The 19,096-nt window shown below is 40.1% G+C and overlaps 1 protein-coding gene across 1 annotated transcript in view; it reads left to right on the top strand.

The window, feature by feature from the left end:
• Positions 1-19,096, top strand: part of TRPC4 (transient receptor potential cation channel subfamily C member 4) — a 97,207-nt gene that overhangs the window by 39,107 nt on the left and 39,004 nt on the right. Inside the window, exon 3 of the mRNA XM_054390991.1 lies at positions 8,147-8,483. Within this exon, the coding sequence (XP_054246966.1) occupies positions 8,147-8,483 (337 nt within the window). The remainder of the gene's footprint in view (positions 1-8,146; positions 8,484-19,096) is intronic.

The raw sequence follows: 19,096 nt of genomic DNA, 5'->3' as shown, positions 1-19,096 counted from the left end.
TGGTGCTCTGACCCTGACTGAACTGACTAGTTCCCTTAATGATACAGCTGCAAATAGAGCTGAGGAAAAGCTGACCCAGTGGTCTGGGACCAGCAAAAATTAAGATTATAATAAAAGCTTGCTCTAGTGGGCACTGAACTGTGACATGATGGGCATTAGAAGATTCACAGTAATTAGCACAGGATTCGGGACTTCTGGCCTGAAATGGCAAACAGATGGTATAACTATACCCAAAGGAGTCCAGAACATGGTCCCTAGGTTTTTGAATGCAAAATGTGGGGCTGATCTGGTTAATAACATTAAAGCATTTAAATTACAATTGAGTGGATTTTTTTTTTTTTCTTAATGAAAGAGTTCTCAGAAAATAACTGCTGAAAATATCATCTTTGGAGGAATATATGGGAAAGAATATGCAGTGGTGTCCCTACAGGGAGAAACAATGTACCAAATTAGGAGTCTACTTAATGAGGTTGGGACTTGAATCTGTCATTAGTGCCAAGCAAATATACTTTTCAGAACTAACAGACAGAGAATTTTGACATCTAAATCTGAAGTTAAAATAATTGAAGAGCTTGGGAAATATCTAAGGGAATATGTAAAATACAAAAAAAAAAAAATTAAAATGTTCTGGAGAAAGAACTAATTGGGCTTAATTATTTTTGAACTCGAACACAATCATTGGAAAATGTGTGTGTGACAAAGGAGCAGACCTCAGAGCTAAGGTTTCCTACCATTTTGGCTGCAATGGCAGTGCAGAATAGCACTTAAAACAATACTAAGAAAGTTCACGATAACCATTTTCTCATGCTTCCTTCCCCCTAAAAGTTCTTTAACATTCATCTGTTAGAGAATGGTTCTTTGCATTACAGCATAACTCACTTGTGCATAAGTCAAAACTAATCACTTTCCATTGACAGCTTTCATTTCTAAATAAAAAGTCACGTTCTTTTTCTACCTAACATATGCTAAACCACCACCTGACCTCATGGTGTAAATTTAATTGGGACCTCAGATTATGTTACATTTCTGTGTAAGTATAAAAAATTAGCACTCTATCACAACTGGGTTTTTTAAATATCTTTGCAGATTTCCTAATAAAATGAAGGCAATACTTTAAGGCAATACTGTGAGACACTGAGGAAATGACTTGACTTGTTATTGAGCACCTCTCCTATGAGGACAGACTGAAAGAGTTGAGGCTGTTCAGTCTGGAGAAGAGAAGGCTCCGAGGTGATCTTATTGTGGCCTTCCAGTATCTGAAGGGAGCCTACAAGAAAGCTGGGGAGAGACTTTTTAGGATGTCAGGTAGTGATAGGACTAGGGGGAATGGAATAAAGCTGGAAATGGGGAGATTCAGGCTGGATGTGAGGAAGAAGTTCTTCCCCATGAAAGTGGTGAGAGCCTGGAATGGGTTGTCCAGGGAGATGGTTGAGGCCCCATCCCTGGAGGTGTTTGAGGCCAAGCTGGATGAGGCTCTGGCCAGCCTGATGTAGTGTGAGGTGTCCTGCCAATGGCAGGGGGGTTGGAACTAGATGATCCTTGTGGTCCCTTCCAACCCTGACTGATTCTATGATTCTACGATTTTGATGATATATTATTTATCAAAATAACTATTTTTATAAAAATATTGTTGTGATAAAGACAATCTACAGTTAATAGTACCCTGTGTTATTTCTTCATCATTTCCATTGTCTGAGGGATACATGTTATAGCAAATCTAAAGATCAGATTTAATCAGCAGTGAAAACGAAATTCTGGGCTATGTATCTGTTTGGATATCACTAGTGTCAAGCTCTGTCAGATTATTTTTGCTGGCACTGTGAATAGTTTCTGATTTTCACTAGTCTCAGGAAAGAGCCAGTTCCCAGGATGACAATGAAGAGAGTGAATACCAAAACATTTTCAGATGGGCAAATTCTATGAAGAAGCTTAAGTTATGCTAGGAATAATATGCAGGAATAATCATTGCAAAACCCCTTGCATAATTACAAACTGCTGGAAGCTATTGGAAACTGATGTAAAAATAAAAACTTGCTGATTGCTAATTATGTGAAGACAATGTCAAAGACAAATAATACAACATCATACTGACAGTACAAAAGCTACTTTGAATAGTTTGGAATGTAGTATCTCCAATTAAGGAAGAAAAAAATACAGTGAAAATATTTTGGCATAGGCAGTGGAGAATTGGCAAATTAATGTTACAGAGTATTTCTGTTTCTGATAGTTGTAAAATATTTGTGCACAAAATTTATTTATTTATTTTTTAGCTCCCAGTTCAGAGATGACTTATAAGTCTACTTAGCTTTATTGTGTGATCATAATAAATGCAATCCCATCCATTTATAGAGGAAGTATCATATGGCTTTTTGCCATCCAATTCTACAGTTCCTTTCTAATGGAAAACTTTATAATAATTAGGCTCATTTAACCAAAGAATTTTGCCATAAAGATTTTTTTTTTCCTATAGAGAAGGGCATTTTAGTGGATAAATCAAAATGTGTAATAAGAATTCAGGATAAGAATAAGAATAAGAATAAGAATAATAAGAAAGAATAAGAATAATAATAAGAAGAATAACGATCAGTAAAAAAAGATGTTATTCACAGATAAACTTACTTGACTTACATAGCCATATATGACCTATGAAAAATGCCTCTGAAAGAGCCTGTAGAGGCAGCTTTTACACTGTATGTCCCAGGAAGACTTCCTGCAGAGGCAGCTTTTACATTGTGTGTCCCAGGAAGACTTACTTCCCTGGCTCCAGTTCCTGTATGTGCTCAAATACTTACTATTGATGACAAGATATGGGTACAAAATGTCTTCCCCTCATTTCCACCAGAAGAAACAGGTCCACAAGGACAAGAAGGGAAATACAGTATGCAGTAATAAGCTCTTCTCTGGGCAGCTGAGGAACAAGACTGTGAGGTTCACCCCTGAGTACACTCTTCTTCCACCAGAGTACCCCAACTGTTCCCCATTCAAGAACTTCATTCATTACTAAGCAAACACAGTAAATGTAGGCAACACTACTGAACATATTTCACAGAATACAATGATAATCTCTCAACCCACAAGAATGGAGCAAGTAGTCAAACTTGTGAAAATTAATTTGGACATTTTTAATAATGCCATACAATTCCTTGATAAATGAAGCATAAAACCATAACTATAAAAGTGTCAGCAAGAGCTTTAAGGCAATATTCCAGCTGCCTGAAGAAGACACTTTGGAGTGGTTCATAGTGCAAGTTATATGACCCCTGGAGTTCAGAACTATAAAGAAAAGGCTGCAGTAAAGAGACATATTTTTATTGCTTCAAGGCATTAACTAACCTTGCCCACAGTGTTGTTGGATAAAAGCAACAGCAGAAAACTGATATATGTGGACATTTCAAAAATACAGTATATCATTTGTAAATGCAGTGTTGTGATTTCTGCTACAGAATCTTGTCTGCAGTACTAGGGCAGCTTCCTGCTGCCTTCAGCTCTTAAAGTGCTGACATAATATTTCATACAGTTGCTCCATGCTACACTATTAGTTGCTTCTTATGTGTTGTTTAGTACATTACTGATGATGCTCTCCTCAACTCTAGCCACATCACAGTATCACAGTATCACAGTATCACAGTATATCAGAGGTTGGAAGGGACCTCTAATTTGGTTTAATTATTTTTGAACTCGAACACAATCATTGGAAAATGTGTGTGACAAAGGAGTAGACCTCAGAGCTAAGATTTCCTACCATTTTGGCGTAATGGCAGTGCAGAATAGCACTTAAAGAAAATAATACTAAGAAAATTCATGATAACCATTTTCTTTTATTTCCTTCCCCCTTAAAGGTCTTTAACATTCGTCTGTTAGAGAATGGTATCAGGGATAGTTGCCTTGAGCTGCTTGTTTACTTCCTAGGAAGGTAAAAGAGCTTTGGGTTATGAACTTCTCTCCAGCCTGAGTGGCTGAAAGTTTTAGATCTACCCCTTGTATTTGGCTATTTCCTGTTAGCAGTTTTTCCCCAGTTCCTCTCTGCAAGCTGGTGATGTCCTCTCTGCCTTGTGACACAGTATCACAGCATATCAGAGGTTGGAAGGGACCTCAAGAGATCATCAGGTCCAACCCCCCTGCCAGAGCAGGATCACTTAGGGTAGTCAGCACAGGAATGCATCCAGGTGGGTTTTGAAAGTCTCCAGAGAAGGAAACTCCACAACCCCCCTGGGCAGCCTGTTCCAGTGCTCCATCACCCTCACTATAAAGTTTCTCCTTATGCTGAGGTGAAATCTTCTATGTTCTAGTTTGAACCCATTGTTCCTTGTCTTATCACTGTGAACCACCGAAAAGAGCCTGGCCCCCTCCACTTGACACCCACCCCTCAGATATTTATAGACATTGATCAGATCCCCTCTCAGTTTTCTCAAGACTAAATAGCCCCAGGGATCTCAATCTCTCTTCATAAGGGAGATGCTCAATTCCCCTAATCACATTAAACATATAGTCTATGTTAGCTTTCTCTTAGATAATCTAACCAATGCTAAAACATACTTTTGAAGACAAGTATGAAAGCTAATTTCTTTTTAAAAAATGACTCCGCAGTGTCTGGCATTTGCAAAAGCTTTTTGTGCCTCAGAAAGCAACCCTTTAACACATCACACCTTAGAAACAGTCACAACATGGCAAAGTTTAATATTGGTATTAGGAGACAAGAAGCAATTTTTCAAGCCTACTCAGAAGTGCTTTCTGTATTAACATTGAAAGTTTTGTGTATTCATCTGTTGAAAGATTAGAACTAAGCAGCGGCTGCCCACACAGTGTGGAGCGCGCTCTAGATATTGAGTCAGCAAGCATCTCCTCATGGCATGAGGTACCTCAGCATCAATCCTGGTCTACCCAGCCCCAGGGAAGATCAATATTTGGTAGACTCAGGAAAAAACAAACCAAAACGAACAAAATAAACCCCAACCCCCTTTTACTTAATTTCTTCCACATCACAGCCATTGTTGTCAAGGAGTAGGCTCCCTATGTCTACCATCAGCCTTTGCTAGCCACTGGAAATTGTTGCTTTACCTGGGTCCCCAACACAATGAGGGTGGCTCAAAGGTGTTGAGAAAGGGGACACAAGACTTAGGAACTCATTACTTTTATATGTGTGAGGGATAGGCAGTAGGAAGATATCATGAAGAATGGGAAACAAACTTATCTGGCACAATCCAGGGGTGGGGAGGTGGGGGAGTGGAAATTTACTCAGAAATTAACCCACAAATCATACTTTTTCACAAGTCAAGCAAAGCACTAATCTGTACCTACCAAAACAAATTGAGGTAAAAAAATGTAGGGAGACTTCTATTACAAACATAGCAAAAATATAACTTGGAAACAATCTTCTCTGACTGCATGCAGTATTATTCCAGACACCTGTATCTTGACAGAAACACTCTGAAAGTTTGCAAATGCAATTTTCCTATTGGGAGAGCACACTCTGTTACTCTTCTTTAAGGTTACTTTCAAGATGTTTATGGCATGAGTACATTTTCTTGTATTTCACAACAGTCAGAGGCAGCTTCAGTGCTGGTGTCTCACAGGCAAATATATCTCTGCTAAGGACATTGGCATTTCAATAATGTACACTAGGTTTGAATTTGGCTCAGGTTAACCTTTCTGACAGGTTCCAGAAGGATATATGTTGACTCTCATTTCATTCCAAACTAAATAGCATTTTCTACCAGTAATAATCCCAGGAATTTCAGAAACTCTTTGAGAAGTTACCTATTACTCGTCCCCAAAGGAAATTGGCTCCTCTGGTTATAAGTATTATTAAAGTAATGTAAAAACCTAAACTAGGCATATTTTGTAAGAATTCAAATCCTACCATTATTTGGTATAAATTAACAATTTTATTATTTAACAAGATTAAGAAGTTTCTGCACAGCTTTATTAAGTCATCAGCTAATGTATGCATATATGCATATATGCATTGAGTTTGCATGTCAAGGTTTTGGTAGCAGGAGAGCCACAGGAGTGATTTCTGTGAGAAGCTGCTAGAATACTCCCCCGTGTCCAATGGAGCCAGTGCCAGCTAGTTGCAGGATGAATCTGCTGCTGGACAAGGCTGAGCCCATCTGTGACGATGGTAAAGCTTCTGTGAAAACACATTTAAGTATGTGGGGGAAAAAAACCACAGCAACCCCAGAGAGGAGTGAGAATATGTGAGAGAAACAACTCTGTAAACATCAAGATCAGTGAAAAAGGAGGGGGTGCTCCAGACCATGGTGAGGCAGGCTGTCTTCCTGAAGCCCAAGGAGGTTATCAGTGGAGCAGTCTGCAGAGGAGATGATGTTGAAGCAGCTGGATGCACCTCTAGGAGGCTGTGATCCCATGGGAAACCTGTGCTGGAGCAGGCTCCTGGCAGGACTTGTGGCCCTGTGGAAAGAAGAGCCCATTCTGAAGCGGCTTTACTGGCAGGTCCTTTGACAAGGCTAGGCGCAATGGATACAAACACAGGATGTTCCTCCTCAACATGAAGAAAAACTTCACTGTGAGGGTGAGGGAACACTGGAAACAGTCTGCCCAGATAGGTTGTGGAGTGTCCTTCTCTAGAGACTTTCAAGACCCATTTGGATGTGTTCCTGTGTGACCTTTCTGGGTGATCCTGCTTTGGCAGGGGGGTTGGACTTGACAATCTTCCAACCCCTATCATTCTATGATTCTATGATTTGTAGGCTGGTGGGATGCTGGCAGGCAACACCTGGGAAGGACCCACAATGGAGTAGTTCTTGAAGAACTTTAGCCTGTGGGAAGGACTAATATTGGAGAACTGATTCCTGCAGGACAGACCCCATGCTGGGGCAGGGGGAGACTGTGAGTGTCCTCCTGATGAGGGGAAAGAGCAGCAGAGACAACTTGTGATGAACTGACCATAACCCCTGCCACTGGCAGGGATAAGGTAGAGAAAATCAGGAGTGAAGTCGAACCTGAGAAGAAGGGAAGGGTGAAGGGAGGTGTTTTAAGATTTGGTTTTATTCCTCATTATCATACTCTGGTTTGATTGGCAATAAATAAAGTTGGGTTTTTTTTCCATTTTGAGGCTGTTTTACTTGTGACAGAAATTGCTCCTAATCTTGACCCATAAGCCTTTTGACATTCTCTCCACTGTGAGGAGGTGAGTGATAGAGAAGCTTGGTAGGCATGTGGCATCCAGCCAGGGTCAACCTACTACCGAACATAAGGAAAATACTCTTCCTCTTCCTCTTCCTCTTCCTCTTCCTCTTCCTCTTCCTTTCCCTTTCCCTCTCCTCTCCTCTCCTCTCCTCTCCTCTCCTCTCCTCTCCTCTCCTCTCCTCTCCTCTCCTCTCCTCTCCTCTCCTCTCCTCTCCTCTCCTCTCCTCTCCTCTCCTCTCCTCTCCTCTCCTCTCCTCTCCTCTCCTCTCCTCTCCTCTCCTCTCCTCTCCTCTCCTCTCCTCTCCTCTCCTCTCCTCTCCTCTCCTCTCCTCTCCTCTCCTCTCCTCTCCTCTCTTCTTTTTTTTCTTTTTTTTTCCTGTTTTACAAGGAGTACTGAAACACTGGGGAATCCTAGTGCTTGGTTCATGTTGTGCAAGCACTATTCAATGTGTCTGTAAGAGTTTTGTCAGTATGAAAGCACATAAGCCTGATTTTTAAAGAATTAGCAGGGACACACTCAGAGTAGTTAATCTACCGCTGTGGAATTCAATTTCACTGTTTACAGATCTCTGTCATGCTTTTCATTTTCATAGTGGCTTCTACCTCATGTTCTGTGAATTATCCACAAATGTTGCTGCTGAAATAATGGAAGTATTCATGAACTTGTTTTATAGTTTGAATTCAGCTTTTGAAGTGTATATGTTTTAGGGTCTATTGGTTCCTTGTGTACTTCAACTAATGAGAAAGGCAAGCTTTATTGTTAAAGTGAATTTCAATGGCTTTATATTATACCTTTTGTACTAAAGGAAGAGCAAATCACCTAGCCTGTCTTACTGGTGTTCTGAGGCTTGCATAGGCTGTAGGTTTCATTGGTTTGTTTTTTTTTTTTTTTTTTAATCTCTATCCACAGGTCATTTGTTGTAACATACATGACGTGGAAATAACTTTAAAGGGGTAACAATAAACTAACCATCTTCCATTCTTTTTCTCTCTGTAGTTTGTTGCTCAGCCCAACTGCCAGCAGCTGCTCGCATCCCGCTGGTATGACGAGTTCCCTGGATGGAGGAGGCGACACTGGGCTGTGAAGATGTTGACATGTGTTGTCATAGGACTTCTTTTCCCAGTCTTCTCTGTGTGCTACCTGATAGCTCCCAAAAGCCCATTAGGGCTGTTCATCCGAAAGCCATTTATCAAGTTTATCTGCCATACTGCATCCTACTTGACTTTTCTGTTCCTGCTGTTGCTTGCTTCCCAGCACATTGACAGGTCAGACTTGAGCATGCAGGGACCGCCACCAACCATCGTCGAGTGGATGATATTACCGTGGGTCCTGGGTAAATGTATTACTAAAGACAATACAGTGAAAAGTGTTTTAACCCTTGTGGTTTTGGCAGGCATCCCTGAGACAGGAAGATAGAGTGCTGTCAGGAATTATTGATCTATCAAACAGGCAAATACTCCATCTCCCACAATATTAGCAAGAGTAGTAGATAACTTGGGAAGAAGTAGTAGACAACTTGAGAGGTGACCTCATTGCTGTCTACAACTACCTGAAGGGAGGTGTAGCCAGGAGGGGGTTGGTCTCTTGCCCAGGCAACCAGCACCAGAACAAGAGGACACAGTCTCAAGCTGCGCCAGGGGAGGTTTAGGCTGGAGGTGAGGAGAAAGTTCTTCACAGAGAGAGTGGTTGGCCATTGGAATGTGCTGCCCAGGGAGGTGGTGGAGTCACTATCCCTGGAGGTGTTCAAGCAGGGATTGGACGTGGCACTTGGTGCCATGGTTTAGATAGTCATGAGGTCTTGGGTGACAGGTTGGACTTTGATGATCCTTGAGGTCTTTTCCAACTTTATTGATTCTGTGATTCTGTGAATTTCAAAATCCAATGTCACCACCTGACATATTACAGCGAGGAAAAACAAAAAATACCAGGGGTTCCATTCTGTGATTAAGCAGTGCCCCAAAACATATTTACCAATACTCTGCTCAATATATATTTTATCCAGGCCAAAAATTGTTCTGATTCTTCAAGGATCCCTCTGCCACGATACTTATTTTACATGTATTAGAATAAGGCACAGCATCATTTCTGGAGTGCTATCACTAACATCAGTTACCTAAAGTATGATATCCTTCTTTTTAATATGACAGACCTACCAAGTGCAGATAACCCTGACCAGCATTTTTGAGTATTTTCTTTAAACACACTTGCAAAGTGGTTTTTTTTCTGTGCAAAATCATTGATGAGAATATTTCACTCAAATTCAAATGAAATATTTAATATCCAAAGGAATATGAAAATCCCCTAACATTAAATGCCAGAAAGGTAAGCACTGTGTCCTGGTACTTTAAAATAAAAATTTCAGTCTGGGATTGTTGAAAACCAACTTTTTGTGGGCCATGCTGGTCTTAAATATCTTCCTGTGTGATAGATGGTTCAGTGCTATCAGATTGGACTATCCAATTCCTCCCTAACTTTGCATGTGTCATGGTTTTACATGGGTGCCTGTAAGAAACCATACAGAGGACCTCCAGGAGATCCAGATAAGTCCATGAGATGGACCAGAAAGTGTAATTTTTGTTAATTTCATTCCCAGAATGCCTTCATCTAGACTTTATAAGGGAACAGCCCAAGATGCCTCTTCCCTTTCTCCTCTTCCTTCTTCCCTCCCAACGTGGCTCCCTTATCTCCTGTTTGGTATGGGGGAGGATTTCAACTTTGAGCAGCCTCCTAGTGGCTTAGGCCAAACTAATTTTAAGCTGCATCATTTCAGGCCTGGGGGTGGGGGGGGATGTTTACCCTGCTAGCTGGTATCTCTCTTGATGTGGTGTGGTCTCTTCCCTTAGTTTAGAAACAACTGGTTCAACTTGTGTCAGGCCAAATATATTTGGTCTTTACTGAAACAAAATTGCAAAAGGAGGATCTTAGTAACTTTAACTGCAAAGTTAAATTGTCACCACATAGAGAAGTCAATGCTCAAACTTTTCTGAAATGTTCTGGTGGTGTTTTGATACTGTTACTTCTCCCAGAGTTTCCGTTAAGTTGCTGTTTATCTTCAGTTTTGCATTTTTTCCCAAACAGCTGGCATTTTTGAGAGCAGCAAAACTGACAAGGCTTTTAGCATCATTCACGATATAAAATTTACAGGACAGTGCTAAATTTTTAATACACTAATTGACCTTGCTTGATATTCCATAGCAGAACGAGCCAGTGACTTTTCCTTTATATGTGACTATTCCTTTATATGAAAGGCCTCGAACACAAGCCCTATGAGGAGAGGCTGAAGGAGCTGGGATTGTTTAGCCTGGAGAAGAGGAGGCTCAGGGGAGACCTCATTGCTGTCTACAACTACCTGAAGGGAGGTTGTAGCCAGGAGGGGGTTGGTCTCTTCTCCCAGGCAGCCAGCACCAGAACAAGAGGACACAGTCTCAAGCTGCACCAGGGGAGGTTTGAGCTCGAGGTGAGGAGAAAGTTCTTCATAGAGAGAGTTGTTAGATGTTGGAATGTGCTGCCCAGAGAGGTGGTGGAGTCACCATCCCTGGAGGTGTTCAAGAGGGGATTGGACGTGGCACTTGGTGACATGGTTTAGTAGCCATGAGGTCTTGGGTGACAGGTTGGACTTTGATGATCCTTGAGGTCTTTTCCAACCTTATTGATTCTGTGGTTCTGTGATTCTGTTCCTTGACAGAGCACTGCAGGAAGCAGGAGGCAGGGCTGCATCTGTGATTCACTGAAGAAAACAAGAATGCTGAAAACTCTGTATGCTTACTTATCAGGAGCCCCTACGAAGCACCTGTGTTCCACCAATTGTAGACTCACAGAATGGTCTGGCTTGCAAGGGATCTCCAAATATCATCTACTCTAACCCCTCTGAATTGAGCAGGGACATTCTCTGCTAGATGAGGTTGGCCAGAGCCCTGTCAAGCCTCACTTTGAATATTTCCAGGGATGGGACCACAACTACCTTCCTGGGCAACCTGTCCCAGTTTTCCACTACCCTCATAGTAGAGAACTTGTTTCTAACATCCAGTCTAAATCTACTCTTCTCTAATTTCAAAACATTGCCCCTCATCATGTCACTACAGGCCTTTGTAACCAATCCCTCTCCAGCCTTCTTGTAGGTCCCCTTCAGATACTGGAAACCACTATTATAACTGCTCTCTGAGATTTCCCCCAGCAAAAAAAACAGTCTGCACCAGCCAGTAAGGTGTGTTGTCCTTCAATGGGCGGATACTGCCACTAACATTAAAAGAAGCTGATGAAGGAATTGATCTAGTAGGCTGTGGAGAATATTTCCTACAGACAAGTTAAACTAACTTAACTGAGTGCAATTCACATTTACATACTTTTTTTTAAAATTGCTCCAGTAAATTTTCCTAGTTTTGTACCTTCAAGAAATAAGAAAATAGTGTAAAAATCATTAGTGTGATATATTGCTTCCTTAGAAATAAGTGCTACAATGCTGAGGAGGAACAGGTGCCTCTTTTGTGCTGTCCCATGCCCAAAGATTATGTTGTTAGCTTTTCTGTCCAGCCTTCCAAATTAGCAGGTGGTCAGGAGCTACCCAATTCTCACAGGATCCTGAGGTTGAAGGATAATAAGAACAAATGCATAGCTGACACATGGACCGTGATACACCGAAGTGGACTTTATTGTTAACCTATCTTTGTAAAAAAAGAAATTAGAGCCCAGAGAAAAAGTCACAGTATGAGAAAGGCAAGGGCTAGTTTCAGCTAAAGGCAGTTCTAAAAGTTTGGTGACTAGCTTCTCTCCAGAAAACATCCAGTGGGAGGAGGAAGAACCTCCACTGCTCTCAAGCTCTGACACTGTTGTTTACTTAGGAAAGGGCTTAAGTAACTCAGCATGTCAAAGCACTTGTTTGAAGAAGTCATTAGCCCTGAGAATTATGACTATCAGGATGACCATCATTTCTAAAAGCAACAATAATATTTGCAGTATAGACTGATATGATCAGATTATGCCAGTACTGCCTATGCTGAATAAGACCTTCCACTGCAAGCAGGTCAAGTCAAAGGAATTGGTTGCATACACAAATACTCAGGAGCATGAAGAAAGAGTGATAGTCAGATACCATGTTGTCAAATAGCTTCTTGTTAATCTAGACTAATTTTTAGAGGAACTGTGCCTTCCAAAATCTCTTTCATCTAAAATGGTGTGTTACATACAGTAATCTCCACTTCTTCCTGATTCGTGGTTTCTTGTAGTTCCAGTTCCACGTTTGTTAAGTTCAGTTTTCAGACTTTGATGGCTGCACTCAAATGAAAAAGCCCCAGATTCACGCATTGTAATCTCAGGCAATTCATTAGGTATCTAGTTTCCCCTTGGAAACTAGATGGATGGATGGAGACAGATGCACATCTCCACAGGACATTGTAGCTTGCAGTGTGAGCACTTCATCTTTTTCTCCTGTGTTGTTTTGTTGTTGTTGTTGCTCTTTTGTTTGTTTGTTTGTTTGTTTAAGAAATGAATCTCAGCCAAACCCTGCTGTTTTCATATTCACATACATGCAAACTGCAGTCTAGTAACCTTTTAATAAAGTAGCTTTATTAAGTCCTTATCAATAAGCTAAGGTTACTTTCCAAGGTCACATTTTAGTTTGTCATCAAATCTCTTCAAACTATACAGTTATGTAGTATTTTTAGACAGAAAAATGCAGCACTCTTGAATTGCACAAAGAGATGCCAATCTGAGACACATAGATACATATTTGTATTGTCTGGATGTAGATGAAAAATGGTGGCATCTGAGACAAAACTGATGTGGCTTTAGAGTTACAGTTTTTCTCTGAAATTGGAAACATGACTAAGCAAACACTTTTCCCAAACCAAGAGGTATCTTTCAGCAGCTACAGCATCTCAAAAATTTTAAGTTTGAACAGAATTCTTTGTTTGTCTTTCTCTTCATTCAAATAGGTCAGCAGGTAGTTTGCATTTTAATAGCTGCCTCCCTTAAAATGAAGGGATGAAGAGAAACTCTCTTTTCCAGGGTTCTCATTGACATGAATTTCTCGTAGAACTGAAGAAGTTCCAAGATTGTCCGTAACAATCTCATCTTGCCAGCAATAAAGCAGTAATTAGCATTTGCCTACTACTGTGTAATAGAAGGCTGAATGCACATAATTAGCACTTTATTAAAAGTGTCACTAGAGTAGGAAGCTCAGAGGAAAAACCTGTATTGGGCTACATTTCCATGGAGACTACGATTTTACATTTTAAAAGTCTTATAAGGAAAATTCTGCATTAATGTTGTTTTTTACATGGTTAGATGATTACACAAGTAATGTCACAGTATATAGTGACTGTCCATGGAACATTAAGTCAGTATAACAAAGCTAATGTAGCTTTAAGAAGCAGTTGGGGAAAGCAGTAAGAAGAATCAGAATCTCCTATCCTTACATTCAAACAAATAAGAAACAAACTTTTGCTGGTAAGAATAAGATTAATTTTGTTCTTCTTATTAGCTCTTGATTCAGATTTTTCAAACATGCCAGATGCTTCATAAACATAGGCCTGTTTTGAATACTTCAGACTCCATCACCCCTGAATAAAAATAGGGAAAACAAGAACCCCATCTTATGAAAAGAAATGAGGAAGAACAATGCTTTCCATCATCAAATTCCCCATCCAATTTCTGAGTGGCCTCAGAGCATGGTGAACAGTGATGCAAGGGGTAAATCAATTAAGACCCAAGGTCATTCTCTGTATGCCTTGACTGCAGCTCATGTAAGGATCATATTGATCCCTATGGACTTTTCATGCCTGTTTCTCTGCCTTGAACACTAGTCTCAAACCTAACACTGACCGTGCTAAATGTCCTCACAGTGGCCATTTGTCTCACCAGAGAATGCTACAAAATTCAGAGGGGAAAGCCAACAACCAGACAAACTAAGTTCTCAGTAGATGTTTTAGAAGCTCCCTGGCCAGTTGTTTGGTGTGACTACAGCAGAAAGAATGTTTTCTAAGCAAATTTGTTTTGATGAGTTCTTTGTTCTTTTATGGGCATCTTTAAATGTTCATCATAATTATGTTGTTCAGAATACTGCCTGGAGCAGGAATACAGCCTTATTGGATCTCTTTAACAATGCATTCCCCATTCTTTCTGTCAGAGCCCTTTATGCTTTAGAGTATGTGAATTTGTAGAGAGTGATGATGTTTGAGTACTGTGCAAATGGCAGACATTTGTGGTCAACAAACTGCTGGTAAGGGAGTGTCATTCTTGTCATTACTTAGCACAATGTACATCCAAAGCAATGGCACAGCAAGACACTTCAGAAGAAGTGATCATAGAGATGGTGAGTACACTATGCATTGTCTTATCAGTATGGTCAAGAAACTGTTGTGTAAAAACCTAAACAGCACAAACTGGTGTGTTCCATGGAGCAGATATAAAGAATATTATGGCCATCAAGATGAACCATTATATAACTAGTAGTGACAAATAAAGTACAGAAGGGGAACATAATCCTAGACAAAGCTGAAACACAACTTCAGTCAGAAAGAAGGATAATGTGTGTAATGACACATATTCAAGACAACTTGGTCCATACTGCTGCTCAGTATGGGTAACTGCACAGATGGATCAGATTTCTCAGGTTCTCATCTCATCATATCATTAATTTCTCCAGGAGTATCCACATCCAACTTATTCTACCACCTGGCTCAGCAACCTAGGCCTGTGTCTAGCTACTGGTGATATTTTTCTTGGTATCAGTTGGAATATCCCATGTTACAACATGCTGCCATTACCTCTTGTCCTTCCAGTGTGCACCTCTAGGACAAGTCTATCTCCATTTATTCATAAGCAGCAATTTCACTAGTGGCTGACAGCAATATCCCCTCATCAATGTTTTCTTCTGTAGGCTGCACAAATTCAGCTCCCTGAACCTCTTCTTGACCATTGTGTGGTCCAGCTCCTAATCAGCCTTCCACAGTGTTCATTTCAATCAGTTAATGTCTCTTCTTTTTTGGGGGATCCCAAAACTAGATCCAGTAATGAAATTCTTTATTTAAATATCAGGAAAGACCCTTCTTGTCAGGAATGTCTGAATCTTGCCACCTACTTATAAGTTTACCAGCTTTTAAATATTGAAGATTAACATTTTCTGTATAGAAATTATTTTATTGTATTCTTTGGTTGTTGGTGGTGTTGGCTGATGTGTGTTTTTGTGTTTAAGGTTTAATCTAGAGTGGGTTTGCAATTTCCAAAACTGAGACTAAAGGAAAATGTCTTGTTTTGATTATGATAAAAAGTCAGGAGACATTTTATTCAGTAAAACACTCTAATGGCACCATGACCAGTTCAATATGGGTACATATATATTTTTTGGTATTCTAGTTAAAATCTATCTTAAATATGAAAAGCCTTTGTAAATGTGTCTCCACCTAAAACGGATCTACAGACTCTGTTTTTGTTCCTAAATCCCATCCATAATGTTTAAATCATCCTTAATAAGTGGCTTTTAGTCCCAGTGGAAGAGATTTGATCTCTGGACAAAGATGCTTGTGAATTTAGCAAGCCTGGAAGGTTTTACTTTATCTGGTCCTCAAATCCTTTCCCTAAGCATTCAGGATCCAATTCAGTTTAGGCTACATGGAACAGTGCTCTGCCTATCCTTGCTGACCTTTTACAGTGTTTAAGTAAAGCACATAAAATGAAAGGAGTTCATAGATTCATAGAATGGTTTAGGTTGGAAGGGAATCTTAAAGATCATCAAGTCCCAACATCCCCTTCATGGACACAGACATTTTCCACTAGACCATGTTGCTCAAGGCCTCATCCAACCTGGCCAACACCACTAGGAAGGGGCATCTATCACCTTCCTGGGCAACTTGTTCCAGTATCTCACCACCATCATGGTTGAAAAACTTCTTCCTAACACCCAATCTGAATTTATCCATTTCTAATTTTTTCCATTCCCCCTAGTCCTGTCAATACCTGACACCCTAAAAAGTCCCTCCCCAGCTTTCTTGTAGGCCCTCTTCAGATACCGGAAGGTCACAATAAAGTCTCCTTGGAGCCTTCTCTTCTCCAGAATGAATAGCCCCAACTCTTTCAGTCTGTCCTCACAGGAGAGGTGCTCCAGCCCTCTGATCATTCTTGTGGCCCTTCTCTGTAAAGAATTTCTTCCTAATAACCAGACTAAATCTCCCATCCTTAAGCTTAAATCCATTCCCTCTCATCCTATGTCTACAAGTCCTTGTAAAAGGTCCCTTCCCATCTTTCTTCTAGGGCCCTTTCAGGTACTGGAAGGCAGCTATAGAGTCTACCCAGACCCTTCTCTTCTTTAGGATAAACAACCCAAACTCTCACAGCCTAGCCCCATAGGGGAGATGCTCCAGACCTCTGATCATCTTTGTGGCCCTCCTCTGGACCAGCTCCAGCCACTCCATGGCCCCGTTATGCTGTGGGCCATGAAAGCAGAGTAGATGGGGAGAATCGCTTCATTCATCATGCTGGTCACACTTCTTTTGATGCATCCCAGGATACGGTTAGCCTCCGGGGCTGTAAGCGCACGTTGCTGGATTATGCTGAGTTTTTCATCAACTGACACCCTCAAGTCGTTCTACTCAAGATTGCTCTTGAGCAACTCCTTGCCCAGCCTATATTTGTGCTTGGGATCTCACCATCCCAGGTGTAGGACCTTGCATTTGGCCTTGTTGAACTTGGGCCCACCTCCCAAGCCTATCCAAGTCCCTTTGGATGGCATCCCTTCCCTTCAGCACGTCAACCAGCCCACACAGCTTGGTGTCGTCTGCAAGTTACCTTTCTTCACAATGACTCTGAATTTTCCTTTTGCATACACTTTTATAGCTATGGAAAATTCCTCTCCCACAGTCAATTCCTTAGAACTGCAAACAAGGACTCTGCTTTTACAAGCTAATATAAACCAATCATATATAGTGAAGTATTCAGTGCAATCAGATGTTTTCTTGCAATCACAGTATTTTGCTGACAGAAGCAGGTTTTGGCAGGATTGTAAAATAATCTTTGAACTTCAGTCTTGTTTTCAATTGAGCTTCAAACTGAGTTTTAAATTGTGCTAGCTCCTCTTGCATTCAAATATTTCACAGTTTAACATTATGATCATAACTTGAGAATAAATAACAGAAAAGTCTTGCAGTGGGTGTGCAAAGCCTAGTTTTGATACCTTTGCTTCCCAGCAGGGGTCTTCAGTATGGAGGTTAAGAACACCTGTTGAGATTTTTGTCTTTTTCCCATTTTCAGCAGGAGTGGTGAATGTTCTACCCCCTGTACAAGTTTTAGCCATAAAGCTGCAGAGCCAAACATTGGCACTACTTGTGGTGAATATAGTTTAAGCATTTCAGGAAAGGAAGATGTTTTGGATGCTGAAACTCAGTCCATGTAGACATGTAACTGAAGCCCTGAGATAGTTTTCTAAGTGCTGGTGAGATGCAATGTTTCAAACTCATTCCTCTTTCCTGTTCTTGCTGTTACTCTTGCCTAGGTTGCAGTATTCATAGGCTGTGGACCTTAGCTAGGAGCTTGAAACTCAAAATGCACATAAAATGCAATTTATGGGGAATTTAGGTCTCTTGCATGTTGAATTTTACTTTCAGTATTATCTACTTAATTTACACATTGAATCATGGAATATTTCAATGACTATACTGCTTCTTGGGACTAGTCCTCCAAGTATGTGTAGATCCTCAGTACTGAAATGTTCAAATCCTTACATGCCTTTTAATAAGAGAGAAAGGGATGAGCAATTTTCTGCATTGCTAAATATCCACTTCTGACCTTGCCTAGAGCTGCACATATGATGGCAAGCTGGTCTGTGTAGGAATCTCAGAGATTTTGAGCTGTTCTTTTCTGTTTCATAGAGAAGCTATACATTCATTTATTCTGCCTGCAGGTCTTGTATCCCCTTGTGGATCTAAGCCTTGTGTGTGCTTGTAAACTGTGTTTCTTACTGCTAACTACCTGATAAGAATATCTTTGTTATATTATTCTAGCAACACTGGGAGAATGTAGTAAGTGCTGGTAAATTTAAGAAACATGCAGATGTTTGGAGATACAACACTTCAATGAATATTAGATTGTGCTACTCTACACGTTGGATATGTGTTGCTTTATAAATTATCCTATGGTAGTAGGATAATAAGCCTTGCTTCTTAACCTCTCCACAATATTTTTGTGGAGGCAAGAAACTATTTTCTGTATTAAATCAATTTTGATAAATACATTCCACAAAGAGTTTCAATGAAACCGTGAAGGTTAAGGGATAATGAGTAAAATTGTGCATGCTTCACCTCTCATGTAAACCTGATGAGCTTAATAGAGATTTATTAGCATTAAATGAGCATATACTTGAAAGAGAAGTATAGACTTTTATGCAAAGGTACCTGAGAGGATGGACCACTACTTCTAACTGGCTAAATTTCTGTCTATATTTAGGTAGCTGTCCATAGCCCTTTACCCCAATCTCAGACATTTAGCAAATTTGATTGTTAGGAAATTAGGAGAAAGAAAGAAAGAAAGAAGAAAGAAAGAGAGAAAGAGACAAAGAAAGAAAGAGAGAAAGAAAGAAAGAAAGAAAGAAAGAAAGAAAGAAAGAAAGAAAGAAAGAAAGAAAGAAAGAAAGAAAGAAAGAGAAAGAGAGAAAAAGAAAGAGAGAAAGAAAGAAAGAGAGAAAGAAAGAAAGAAAGAAAGAAAGAAAGAAAGAAAGAAAGAAAGAAAGAAAGAAAGAAAGAAAGAAAGAAAGAAAGAAAGAAGAAAGAAAGAAAGAAAGAAAGAAAGAAAGAAAGAAAGAAAGAAAGAAAGAAAGAAAGAAAGAAAGAAAGAAAGAAAGAAAGAAAGAAAGAAAGAGAAGGAAAGAAAGAGAGAAAGAAAAAAAGAGAAAGAGAGAAAAAGAGAAAGAAAGAGAGAAAGAGAAAGAGAGAAAGAAAGAAAGAAAGAAAGAAAGAAAGA

Source organism: Indicator indicator, chromosome 1 (assembly GCF_027791375.1).
Source record: "Indicator indicator isolate 239-I01 chromosome 1, UM_Iind_1.1, whole genome shotgun sequence".
NCBI lineage: Eukaryota > Metazoa > Chordata > Aves > Piciformes > Indicatoridae > Indicator > Indicator indicator.
This window is presented reverse-complemented; position numbering and strand designations above follow the sequence as displayed.